Genomic DNA, 13,496 nt, shown 5'->3' on the forward strand with positions numbered 1-13,496 from the left:
CTCTGACAGGTCGGTCCTGTTGGTAGGACAGGACCTACCCAGGGATGGCAATGGTAGTGTATGGCACATTAAAAGGCATGATTCCACGTGTACAACTATGTCAGGCCATTACTTGAGGAGTCCGAGGCAGCTCTCCTAGTTTTAGCTCTAGCCCCAAAATGTTAGTCAGGAGGACACTGCATGAGCAATAGGGCTGTTTCTGACCTCGGTATTGGAAACAACAGTGACAATGCCAAATGGTCCACCTGGTTTTGTTTCTCTGTTCAGGCATCATGGCATTCTATATAATTAAGTAGCTTGCTCAGCCATTTCAGAGGGCAGTTCAGAGTCAAATACATTGCTGTGGGTCTGGAGTCACACACAGGACAGACCAGGTGAGAACAGCAGATCTCCTTCCTTAAAGGACACTGATGAACGAGATGGGATTTCTCCAACAATTGGCAATGCTTTCATGGTCATCATTAGTTTCTTAATTCCAGATATTTCCTGAATTCATTATCTGTTGTGGTGACATTCAAACTTGGGTCCCCAGAACATTAGGAGAGTTGCTGGACTGATAGTCTAGTGATCATACAACTTGGCCATTGCCATTTAATGCATTTCAATGATGGGGCAGACAGAGAAAGCTAAAGTTAACAAAGATTTGGTGGAGAGACATAACTTAAACAGTAACTCTTAGATACTGGAGTTCAATCACACAGCCATTCCTCTCTACAAACTGCAGTATTAAAATAAGTCAGTAGTCCAATTTACTTTGACAGAAAAGTCTGAGCTAATTGCTTTAATCAGCTGATCTGAGATTTGCAGTCTTTCATGACAAATGGCTGATGTGGAGAAAAGCAGCACACCCCATAATACAGACATGCTTCCAACAAACAGGTTGTTTCGGTAGCAGCTTATCTGATGATAATGATGCCAATGATATGAGCTGTGGCATCAGAATTGCATTTTGAAAACAACGCGCATTAAAAATTAAACCACACTGACTGAAGTTACCACTGAAGATTTTCCTTCTCAAACTGTCCCCTCACATGAGGCATGATGACCCCTAGGTGAAACCACCACCCCTCCCTCTAATGGCAGACTGGCTAATATGATTACAAAGCTAACATGTTTACATACATGTCATTTATTATGCTTGAGTTATACATATATTAACTGTTATGAACTGAAGGGTCTAGGCCCGAAACGTCAGCTTTTGTGCTCCTGAGATGCTGCTTGGCCTGCTGTGTTCATCCAGCCTCACATTTTATTATCTTGGAATCTCCAGCATCTGCAGTTCCCATTATCTCTCTCCTTTACTTTGTGTCTTCCAGCTTGTCAGTCTGTACTGTACAGAAGCTCAATGCTCAACCCAGCTTACTCCTTTGCTTTCCAAACAAGTCTAGGCTCAAAGGCCTGTCAAAAGGCTCAGTCCCTTGAGTAAGGAAATTTCTCCTCCTCTCAGTCCTAACTGACAAACCCATATTGAGAAATTATGGCCCCCCGTTCTAGATTTCCTGGCCAGGAAAAAAAAATCACCCTCCCAGCAACTACTCCATCATGCCCTCTTAAACTCTTCTCATTAATTCAAAATTTTTCTACATTTTGCAAACAGACTAGAGGGCCATTGTCAGCTTCTAGCAGAAGTTCCAACACTATGATCAGGAAGCATTAAAGTGATGCACATCATCAGGAATGGACAATTCAACAGTTCAATGGCTTCAAAAAGTTAAAAAAAAACCTGAAACAGGGAGTGTGCTATCCAACGGTTTAACTGCTCTGTGTTTAATTATATGTCTGTTTGTAATTGATGCTCACTGTGTTTAGTTAATTTGCCTGGGAGTAGATTCAGGAAAAACAGAACAAAGTTTCAGGAAGACCTGGCAGTCTGAGTGAAAGTATGGAGTAGATATTTTAAAGCCCTCTGAATAAAATTTGTTACACTCACAGACTGAAATCTAACTAAAAATTAGCAAGAAGTCAATTTGTGGAAGTTTCAGGGAGAGATTCTCTCTATAAATTTTAGAGAGTTATTTTGGTAATTCTCCAATATTCACCTGACTTTATATGCAACATGCCTCAAGGGAGTGGCACTGATTCACGTTGGTCAATGACAGAACTGTTCATGACTTCATATTGAAAACCCGGCTACGCACCAGCTCCATTGCTGTCAGTCACGAATAGGCGTAGTGGGAGACAGACACTTCTGAGGGCACAAATGTGGCTTCCGTGAGGCTTCATTTACAAATGGAAGCTCACATTTGTAAGTGTATTGCCACTTTACATCACTTGTCTGATCAACTTTTAGAGGAACTGCAGCTACAGGAAATCAAACTATGCAGGCTTATCACTAATGAACAGCCTTGTTGCACTGAAAAGACACATAACTCCAACAAGCCAAATGACCCCTGGATGGCTATCAGATGATTCCCTTGACTTTCTGTGCCAACACCCTGATGACTAATTCCCTTAGGCTTTCAGACACGGCTACTTAGTTAAAGCACATTCATCTTCACCCCATTGACTGATCACTGCTGGGAATGATGCTGTGTCTCTGCATTAAGAGGTAAAGTAGACAGAAGCCTGAAAAGTTCTGAATGATTAAAAAAAAGGTGCAAAAAGGCAGGGCCAACATGAGGTGAAGATGTCAGGGGCATTCAAGTAGGTGTAGTACAGGCAATTGCTTGGAGAGCAAGCAAAGAGCATTGAGTTTTATCCTGCTCTGAACCATAAGATGGGTGATTGGTAGAGACGTGCTTTGACAACATGGAGAAGCCAGTGGATGTCTCATGCCAGCTCCCACAATCAGGCCACGCAGATGGTGACTACCCAAGGAGTGTGTCGTGAGGTTTTGGGGACTGCTGACCAACGGAGACCTGCAGGAGCAGACAGCGATCTGTAGGTGACAACAGGTAATCACTCTGACTTTCAAGTCAGAAACCATCACCTTTTATTTCTCTCCATTGCATGCGAGAACAGCAAACGGCTTATAAAAGAGACAAGATAATGAGCTGCTAAATACATGCAAATAGCCTCTTACCACTTACTGGTGAGACTCTCGCATCATTGTTCCAACATGAGGTCCAAAATCAACAATCTCATTTTTCCAATCTGGTCATATTTTCCCAATTTACTTGCTATTGCCCATGTCATTCAGGGACTGGGAAAATAGCACACCCCTTGGTTTGAGTGCATACAGGGCTGTTCATTAACACTGCTATACCAGCAGCGATTACATTCCATGAAGGAGTAAGAAAAACAAAAATCTATTTGGATTAGAACAATAAAATCTCCATCTCTGTTCAGATTATCTCTTCAAAGTGTGCACCCTGTCATAAGATGTGCAGTTTGATATGGTCCTTTCATTTCTCAACAGTATGACAAGCATCAACTTTTCAGAAAGGATAGTTACCATTAGCAAACCCAGCTGATGAGGTTCAATGTCTGAACCAGCATCTTGCAGATAGTGCACTTAATGCAGATGCTTGCATTCTATACAATTTCTAACCTGTATAGTTCAGTATTACTTCTACCTGATCCAGCCTCTTGTGCAACTCCATTGACTGGTTCAGCAGCTCCTTTTTGGTTTTTAGGCCATTTGCTAGGTTGCCACAGACAGCTCGCAGCTCGATGCATTTGGGAAGAATTGAATCCACAGCATAGTGATTGTCCTCTATGAGGTGATCCCCTTGGACTGCCAAAGCTTCAGCTTTCTCTAATACTTCCTGTTACAACACAAACATGAGGCTTCTTTCAAAATACTGTAACATTGGTATGTTTCTTTCTAGCTGCATTTACAACTCAGAAAGCAAATGAGCTTTGATTAATGATAGCCAGAAAAAAAAGTTAACATGATACAATTAGAACATGTTTATTGAGATATTTTTAAAATACTATACTTGAGAAAAATGCAATCTTATTCATAAAATCATACAGTCCCTACAGGCCTTACGGCCCAAGTCCACAGTGGCCCTCCAAAGAGCATCCCACGAACACCCACCCTTCTACTCCTGTAACCCACCTAAATTGACACATCCCTGCACACTATGGGCAATTTAGCATGGCTAATCCACCTAACCTGCATGTCTTTGGGCTGTGGGAGGAAAGCGGAGCACCCAGAGGAAACCCACACAGACATGGGGAGAATGTGCAAACTCCACACAGACAGTCGCCCAACAGTGGAATTGAGCCTGGGTCCCCATGAGGTAGCAATGTTGACCACTGAGCCATCATGCCACCCCTTATTGTTGAGTGCTCTGGAATGTTTATCTCCTTGGTAATGCTCAAATACTTTAATTCTTTGTAAATGGTGGCATATCAGGCAGTAAGTTACGCATTATAGAATTTTCCGCCTCTGACCTCTTCCTGTAGCCACAGTATTGTTATGGTTGGTCCAGTTCTGTTTCTTGTCAATGGAAATATCCAGGATGTTGACAGGACAGAGAGCAGCATCAATGTTAATGCATACCACCGTGAGATAGTTAGATTTTCTCATGTTGAAGGTGACCTCATCTGGAGCTTGTCTATTAACTGCCTGGTTCCCATCCATTCTGCTTCCAGCTCCTGATTAGAATTTAAATAAAACTCTATCCTGGCCTTGTTACGTTCAACTTCACCAAAACGTGAAATAAATGATGTAAAATTGATGTAAGTACTTGCTGGGAGACTGAGATGCGCTCTTGAATGAGATTGTGTATCTGGTTAGGAACAGGAGGCGGCCTTCAGCTCACCATCATATTCTGTAATTCAATGAGATTATGGCTGATCTGTGTCTTAACTCCATATAGCTGCCTTTGGCCCATTTCCATCAATACCTTTGCCTGATGAAAATGGTGCCTCTCTAGCTTTGGAATCCCCAAACAGTGGAAGTTTATCTTCATCAACCATGTCTTTTCTGGTTAATATTTTGAAGACATCAGTCAGATCACCCCTTAACCTTTTAATTTTGAGAAAAATCTGGCCTAATTTGTATAATCTCTCCTCATTACATAACCCTTGAAGTCTTGTAAACTTACATTGTACTCCCTCCAAAGCCAAATATCCTTCCAAAAGGTGTGATGCCCAGACCTCCTCACAGTACAAGTGGAGCCTAACCATAATTTTGCAGAACTGCAGTATAATTTCTGCATCCTTATTTCCCAGTCCTCCAGATAATAGAGGCCAGCATTCCATTAATTTGCTTGATTAATTTCTGCATCCATTCATGGCATTCTAAAGATCCATGCGCCTAAATCCCCATGGCTCTTTGAACATCCATTGCATTTAACAGTACACCATCTCGAAAGTCCAGCGATCCTTTTTTGGTCCAAAATAGATAACCTCACACTAAATCATGTGAATAATTGCGGCGCTAACACAGATCCTTTTGGGACACCACTGGTCACATCCTGCCCGTTTAAGAATCTGCACATTATCTCCACTTTCTGTCACCTGCCACTCAACAATTTCCCAGCCATGTCAGTAATTTGCCTCCAATTCCCAGGGGTTCTACTTCAGTGAACAACCTCTTCTGCAGGTCTTGATTAAAAGGGGTTCTGGAAATCGATATAAACATCAGCCATGGGCATTTCCCTATCCATTATCTCTGTCACCTCTTCAAAAAATTCAATGAGTTTTGTCAGGTATAACCTACCTGCCAGGAATCCATATTGTTATCCCTGATTGACTGAAAATTTTGAGGAGTTCAGTTACCCCCAACCTTGGTTGTAGACTCCAACAATATCCCCACACAGGTATTAGGATCAATGGTCTGTAATTCCCCGGCTTTCTTTTTCCACTCTTCATTAAAGTGGAACGACATGAGGCATTTTCCAAACCTGTGTCTAGGGCACTCTGAAGGATTAGTTAGGTTGTCTACAATCCACTCCCTGGCTTCCTTTAATGCTTTTGGATGGAAACCATCAGATCTTAGGAATTTCTCACTCTTTAATTCCATTAAATTCCCTCATTACTAATGTTTCACAGAGCTTAAATTCATTCATTCCCTGCCCCCAGCCCACTATTAATTTCCATGAAACCTCTGCTATCCTCCTTCACTACTGTAATTACTGACGTTAAGTAATTAGTCAGTGCTTGTGCCATCCCCCCCTACCCAAACCGTGGAAGTTATTGGCAGTATCCCCATTTTCAGTCTTTAATGGGCCAACATTACTCCTCACCACTGCTTTCCCTTTATGTACTCTAAAATTTCTTCTTGCTGATTTTGATCTCCCTATTGAGGTTCTTTTCATAATTCTTTTAGTAGCACTTACAAGCTGCTTTGTGACCCTTCGCTAATCTTTGCACCTTTTCCATTCAGAAGGATCTGTGCTGATTTGTGCATCTTCAGTAAACCTTTTTGTTTAGTTTTATGCTGTCCCTTAACTCAATTGTCCACGGCTGTTTTTCCTATGTGGTGGAACTTTTTCTTCTCAGGATTATTAAAACTAGTTTCGTATCGTGTTAAATGTTTCTTTAAAACGTCCTTCAGTTGTTTTACCCATGGGGAAAATCTCCCAGTTTACTGTGGACAGTCTCTGTCTAGTCTCATTAAATTCAGCCTTACCTAAATCTAAAATCTAGCAGCTGATTTATTCATTTATTCAAAGCTACATTCAATGTGATCACGTTAAGATAACTACTTGACAACTGCTCAGGCATAATTAGGTTACTAATTAAATCCACGTCATGACTTATTACTAAATCCAATATTGCTGTCCCCTTATTGCATCCAGAAAATATTGCTGTTGGAAACTATTCCAAGCACACTCCAAAAATTCTCTTTCTGACAGATGCTTGTCTACCTCTGCCAATCTGTGTTATAGCTAAAATTCCACATTTCTACTACTCTGGCTTTGCCTATTTTCTGTACTTGCACAATCTAACAGATCAGATTCTTTACCAGCAGGTGTTATACACACCAACTGCAGTTTTAGATCCTTTACTGTTCTCAGTTCCATCCACATGCAGCTCATTTCATTTATTTAAATTTATTCATTAATGCATTTGTACAGAGAACCTTTAATCAGGCCATCAACTTTAAACTGTTCCTCAAATGCTGTGTTCTATTTACGTCTGTATTGTTTCTTCCTAGTTTAATCGGTGCACTGTTTATAATTTTGCCATTACGTGTTGATCCTGTAGTAGGATTGTGACTGCTTCTTCACTCTTTGCCCTGTTACTTGACTTTGAAACCATATTGACTTCTCGCAAGCACCTGCCTCCTATATTTGCATCTTTATGCCTTTTTCATTCCCTTATCAAACAATGAACTGATTGCAGTACATGGCTAAACAGGCTTAGAGGTAACCCATTTCCAAATCCTTTGTGTGGAAGATTGACTAAAAGGCCCAGAAACACACCAACTTCTAAACAGTTCCACAGAATTCAAAAGATACAGTAATTACCTGAGACTTTTCTTCAAAGTTACAGAGGTCTTTGACAATGTGGCCTACATGGGAGGAGCTATTTCCAATATCCGTGAAGGTGCTGTGTCGTTCAGTTACAATATCCAAAACTGCCTTGACCTTGAAAAGAAAGCAAATAAACAGATGTGTTAAACTCTACAAGTTATCAAAATCTGGCATAGTTTTGAATTATAATTGCAGCTTAATGTTTGATACCTCCATTTAGAGATACTTCAAACCCATTTTCCATTATGTTGAAAATTGATATGTAACTTCTGAAATTGTATCAATAATGGCTGAAAGCTTTCTCACAGCATTTTCAGTCATCAGATGGGCCGTGTGTCAAACTATGACTTATTCTTCAAATTTAGCCAGTAATTTTATCCAAATCTTGAAATAGTCCCAGATTTCTTTTCTTTCACTGCACACTATGGGGGCTTAAATTTGGATTGATACCCAGCTGAAATGTACCACTCGAGAGCAGTAAACATCAGACAAGAAAACATAGCAAGAATAAAAGACACAACAACTATACTTTGTTTTCATTTTTAAGGATGAAGGCCACCACCCTTTGAAATCTGCCATCACACCACAAATAATCTATTTTGTCTCATACTCTTGAACATGCTGTTGCTTCACAAGTTTTTCCTGCAACTCCAATGCATCCTTCCCTCGTCACAGCATTAAAATAGTCTTTACCATCACTTAAGTCACATAGAATATAATTTGTGACTATGATAAATATTCCCTCCTCATCCTTTTCAAGCTATCTGCAGCCTTTCATAGAACTGAAAAGATTGTCTTCCGATGTCACTCCTCAGTCATCCAGATAGGTGAGACCATGCACCCATGCCTACTTCCAATCTTCTCTATCTATCATGGTCAGAGAATCCTCCAAAATACATTCACAGCCCACCTCCACACTGTTCCCCTGGAGTCCAAGGATTCACTGTTGGCCCAACCTATTTCTCATCAACATGCTATTCCTCAGTAACGTCATTCAGTTGGTTCTAAATGTACAGTGATAACATCTGCATCACAGCCTTAACCCCTCTCAATCGCCAAAGTTTTATGCTGCTCATCTGATGTCACTAAGTAGAAATTTCCCCCAGTTGAATGTTGGAAAGACTGAAGCCATTATCTTTGGTCAATATCACTGCCTTGTCATCAACTCCACCTTTTCCATTAACTATTTTCTGTAGCTATACAAGATCATTTGTGAACTTTCCATTTCTTTTTTTGACAAAGTACGTGCTCAGGCCAGAGTTATCTTCTCTATAACTGAAGTCACCTGCGTAACACCTGCAAGAACTCCATATCAGCAGTAAAATCTGCCCTATCACAGCTCACATGCTGCAGAAATATTTAATTATCCCACTTTTCCCCTTCTCAACTCATCTTTTCAAATGGTCTCCAGTTAGGCCTCCCACATTGCACCTTCTATAAACCTGAAACTATCTAGAACCCTACTGTCCAATTCAGAGCACACATCATGGACCACGCATCCATCAATCTTGTGCTCCCTGGCGTACACTAGTTTTGAGTTTAGCAATAACTCAATTTTAAAAATTTCCTTCAAGGCTTCAAACTCCACCATTGTCTCACTTGTTCCTATCTCTGCAATTCTGTAACTGTACAGTTTCTACAAGCAGTGTTCTTCTGCTTTCAGCTTTCAAGAGTGCTATGTTTCACTACCATTGGTAACAATATCTTCAGCTGCATAGGCCCTACTGTCCAAAGCTTCACCTCCTTCCTCCTTTATCAGGCTCCTTTAAGTCATACTTGAACAATGTTTTGGCCATCTGTCCCAAAAGATCACTGCATGACTTGAGCTCAAATACAGTTTAATATTGCTCCAGAGAACTTCCTTGGGATACCTTACTACATGAAGAAAGACAGTTCATAAGTATAAATAGCTGTTGCTGCTGCAACATCTTCACGTGGGCAATGCTCTTAATATGCTAACATTCTGACGCATGGCTTACTTTATTCCAATTGTCAATGTTAATCTAATGAGGAAAATTATGATTTGGTAAAATGAGTATTACAAAGACCTGAAAATGTAACCCTTCAGTAGCAGCCAGATGACAGAGCGAGTGTTCATTTATAATACTTGGAGAATTATTTTGGAGGTAGAATGAACTAAATAGGTGCTGTATTCATCATACTGGCTGGTTGTAAACTCCAGTTTTTGTCTGTAATTTGGGAGTCAATGATGATTGCCATGACTTAAATTTGCCTGGAGACACTAAAGAAGAGACAAGGTTTAAATGCTCAAGTGTGCAATTTTACCATTCAAGCATTACTTTTAAATAACTCTCCTGCAGCAGTGTATGTAGACTCCATGCCATGGCTTCTGTTGGAAGTGCGGATTGCATTTGTTGACACAAAATCGTACATTTTAGGATGGCTCAAGCACCGAAGAGTAAGGGTCATTGGCCTTGACACTGCAGGTCCCAGTGGAACGTGGATGTATTGTATCCACTGGGAGTAAGGAAGGGGCTGGGGGTCGGGGGGGTGGAGGAAAAGAGGTGTTGTGAAGGAATCCCACCTCACCGTTTTGTTCCTCTCATCTGCAGCAGCAGTTGCAATGTTTGATCTCATGCTCTCCACCAGGCAAAGGTGGTCCCTAGCAAGATGTCAAATGGTCAAAAGGATCTCACAGAGACTTGAATGTCTCCAATAAAGTGACACACCACTCCAATAAAGATAACACATCACTCACTTTCTTCAAGTGAAGTTCTCAGAGAAATTCTGGAAGAAATGTTGATAAAATGTTGACAAATTTCCAAGATATCCTAGATGATCTCAAAAGGTTTTCTGCAAAACCACAGTAAATGAAAAGCAACAGCTAAATATAACTTCAAATAGTAGTTGAAACCCTCAACAAGAACCTGTTTACTCCTGTTCAGTAAGTTGCTGGTAACAAGGTTGGTAAATGAAGCCCTGGCGGTCAAGTCCATAAAACAAAAGAGCAGAAATTAGGCCATCTGGCTCATCGAGACTTCTCCGTCATTCAATCATAGTTGATAAGTTTCTCAACTCCATTCTCCTGCTTCCTCCCCGTAACCCTTGAACCCCTTGACAATCAAGAACCTATCCATCTCAATTTTAGATATACTCAATGACCTGGCCTCCACAGCCTTCTGTGGCAGTGAATTCCATAGATTCACCACTATCTGGCTAAAGACTTTTCTCCTTATCTCCGTTCTAAAGGGTGTTCCCTTTTCTCTAAGGCTATGTCTTTAGGTCCTAGTCTCTCCTACCAATGGAAACATCTTCGCAACATCCACTCTGTCCAGGCCTTTTGTCCTTCTGTAAGTTTCAATTAGATCCCCCTCATCCTTTGGGTACAGACCCAGAGTCCTCAAACGTTCCTCATACGTTAAGCCTTTCATTCCTGGGATCATTCTCATGAACCTCCTCTGGACCTGATCCGGGGCCAGTACATCCTTCCTGAGAAATGGGGCCCAAAAAAATGCTCACAATATTCTAAATGTGGTCTGACCAGAGTCTTATAAAGCCTCAGACATACATCCCTGCCTTTATATTCTAGTTCTCGCGAAATAAATGTCAACATTGTACGTGCCTTCCTAACTCAACCTGCAAGTTTACCTTGAGGGAATCCTGGACTAGACTCTCAAGTCACTTTCTAGTTCAGATTTCTGAATTTTCTCCCCATTTAGAAAATATAGTCTATGTTGCTATTCTCCCTACAAAAGTGCAGGACCTCACATTTACCCGTATTGTATTCCATCTGCCGTTTCTTTGCGCACTCTCCTAACCTGTCTAAATCCTTCTACAGCCTCCCTGCCTCCTCAGTACTACCTATCCTTCTGCCTATCTTTGTATCATCTGCAAATTTAGCCAGAATACCCTCAGTTCCTTCACCTCAATCATTAACTTATAAAGCGAAAACTTGTGATCCCAACAGTGAACCATGTGGAACACCATCCTGAGAAGGACCACTTTATCCCCACACTCTATCCTGTCAGACCGCCAATCTTTTATCCACACTAGCAATTGCCTCCAAAACCATGGACTCTTACTTAACTCAGCAGCCCCCTATGTGATACCTTGTCAAAAGTCTTCTGGAAGTCCAGGTAGATAACATTCAGTGGCTCCCCTTGGTCTAACCTACTTGTTACAAAGGTCAAGGCCCTGTACACTCTTGTGAAGTCACGTTAATAAACGCTAGGAGACAATGTAATTGCTAAAAGGCCATAATGATCCTTCAGCCTTACATCCCTAATATGTGTTTCAATTCCTTATGCAGATTCCAAATACAGATTTAAAAGGCTAGGAGGGGATGTTGATTGGCTCTCACCTCTCGGAAATCTTGCTCAAAGTGTCGAAGTTGGAGGCATTGTTTGAGCTTCAGCTGGTGTTTATTCCAAAATTCATCAAAGGCTATTTCAGTTTCATTCAATTGAGCAAGCAACCTACAAAACAGCAGGAAAAGATAAGGCCCAGACTTTGCACCATCTAAAGAGGAATGATGGAAATTTGTCCTTTGAGTACTAGTTTGTGAATCTTTCCATTGGAACCGAGTCGGCTAAATAAACTTTGTCCCATTCTCACAGTCAGCTGTTATTTAAGTCATAAATTAGTAAGAACATTCAAAGTTGAAAAGGTGCCACTTGACAGAAATACCCATTTCTGTTTAAATCATGGAGTGGCTTCTCAGAGAACGGTATTTTGTTGGAAACACAAAAGAGGGCTCACCACAATGTGTGAATAGTCCATCACAGAAATGTCATCAATCAGCGCTGCAGGGATATTAAAACCATTCTTTCCTTTCAACCAGAATGGGATACTTCCAATTTTTCTGCCAATGGAAGGCACAACCATTCTGTCTGAGGTTCAGTAAAAGCGCACCAAAAGGTCTGCTCATTTTGAGGGTCATAGAGCACAAGGCGAGTTGAAGTAAGGTAGGAAGGTATAGGTTTGGAATATAAGTACTGGCATGGACCATTTGGGTCAAATGACCCATTTCTCTGCAATAATGTATATTAAAAGCTGCAAATATGAGAAATCTGAAATGAAAAGAAAACCCCAGAAATGGACAGCATCTGTGGAAAAAATAGCATAGTTCATTTTTGGGTTAGAGCCTGGATTAAACCCAGCTCTTATGGTGAAGACAGGCTCACACATTTGCCTGTGTTCGTTTTACAGAGGTTGACCAATCTCTTGTGTGGCTTCAACAATTTTTATTCCAGGATCAGAAAACAACCAACTGTAATTTCCTCAGTGACTTCTTAGCAGAATCAGTTCCATATAGGATGTGCTCAATACAGTGCCTAGCGAAACAGGCAATATTAAAGTTGAGAGAGATAACAAAGTGTGGGGCTGAATGAACACAGCAGGCCAAGCAGCATCTTAGGAGCACAAAAGCTGAAGTTTCAGGCCTAGACCCTTCATCAGAAAAGGGGGATGGGGAGAGGATTCTGAAATAAATAGGGAGAGTGGGGGAGGCGGATCGAAGATGGATAGAGGAGAAATAGGTGGAGAGGTAGGGAGGGAATAGGTCAGTCCGGGGAGGACAGACAGGTCAAGGGGGCGGGATAAGGATAGGAGAGAAGGAATGGAAGTGCAGCTTAAGGTAGGAGGAGGGGATAGGTGAGAGGAAGAACAGGTTAGGGAGACGGAGGCAAGCTGGGCTGGTTTTGGGATGCAGTGGGGGGAGGGGAGATTTTGAAGCTTGTGAAATTCACATTGATACCATTGGGCTGCAGGGTTCCCAAGTGGAATGAGTTGCTGTTCCTGCAACCTTCAGGTGGAATCATTGTGGCACTGCAGAATGGACATGTCATCTAAGGAATGCAAGGGGGTGTTGAAATGGTTTGCGACTGGGAATCGAGCGTAGGTGTTCTGCAAAGTGGTCCCCAAGCCTCCGCTTGGTTTCCCCAATGTAGAGAAAGCCACAACAGGTACAGAGGAGAGATAATGGGAAGTGCAGATGCTGGAGAATCCAAGATAACAAAGTGTGGGGCTGGATGAACACAGCAGGCCAAGCAGCATCTTAGAAGCACAAAAGCTGACACTTCGGGCCTAGACCCTTCATCAGATGAGCGGTTGAGGCCCGAAATGTCAGCTTTTGTGCTCCTAAGATCCTGCTTGGCCTGCTGT

General features: G+C 41.5%; 1 protein-coding gene across 6 annotated transcripts in view; it reads right to left on the minus strand.

Moving 5' to 3' along the window:
- Nucleotides 1-13,496, minus strand: part of mcf2la (mcf.2 cell line derived transforming sequence-like a) — a 187,699-nt gene that overhangs the window by 84,259 nt on the left and 89,944 nt on the right. For all 6 annotated transcript variants that reach the window (XM_059650444.1, XM_059650443.1, XM_048541031.2 and 3 more), the window contains 3 exons: nucleotides 11,695-11,809; nucleotides 7,368-7,487; nucleotides 3,516-3,707 (listed from right to left, as the gene is read on the minus strand). In XM_059650444.1, the coding sequence (XP_059506427.1) occupies nucleotides 3,516-3,707; nucleotides 7,368-7,487; nucleotides 11,695-11,809 (427 nt within the window). The remainder of the gene's footprint in view (nucleotides 1-3,515; nucleotides 3,708-7,367; nucleotides 7,488-11,694; nucleotides 11,810-13,496) is intronic.

The sequence above is a fragment of the Stegostoma tigrinum genome, chromosome 12 (assembly GCF_030684315.1).
Source record: "Stegostoma tigrinum isolate sSteTig4 chromosome 12, sSteTig4.hap1, whole genome shotgun sequence".
NCBI classification, from domain to species: domain Eukaryota; kingdom Metazoa; phylum Chordata; class Chondrichthyes; order Orectolobiformes; family Stegostomatidae; genus Stegostoma; species Stegostoma tigrinum.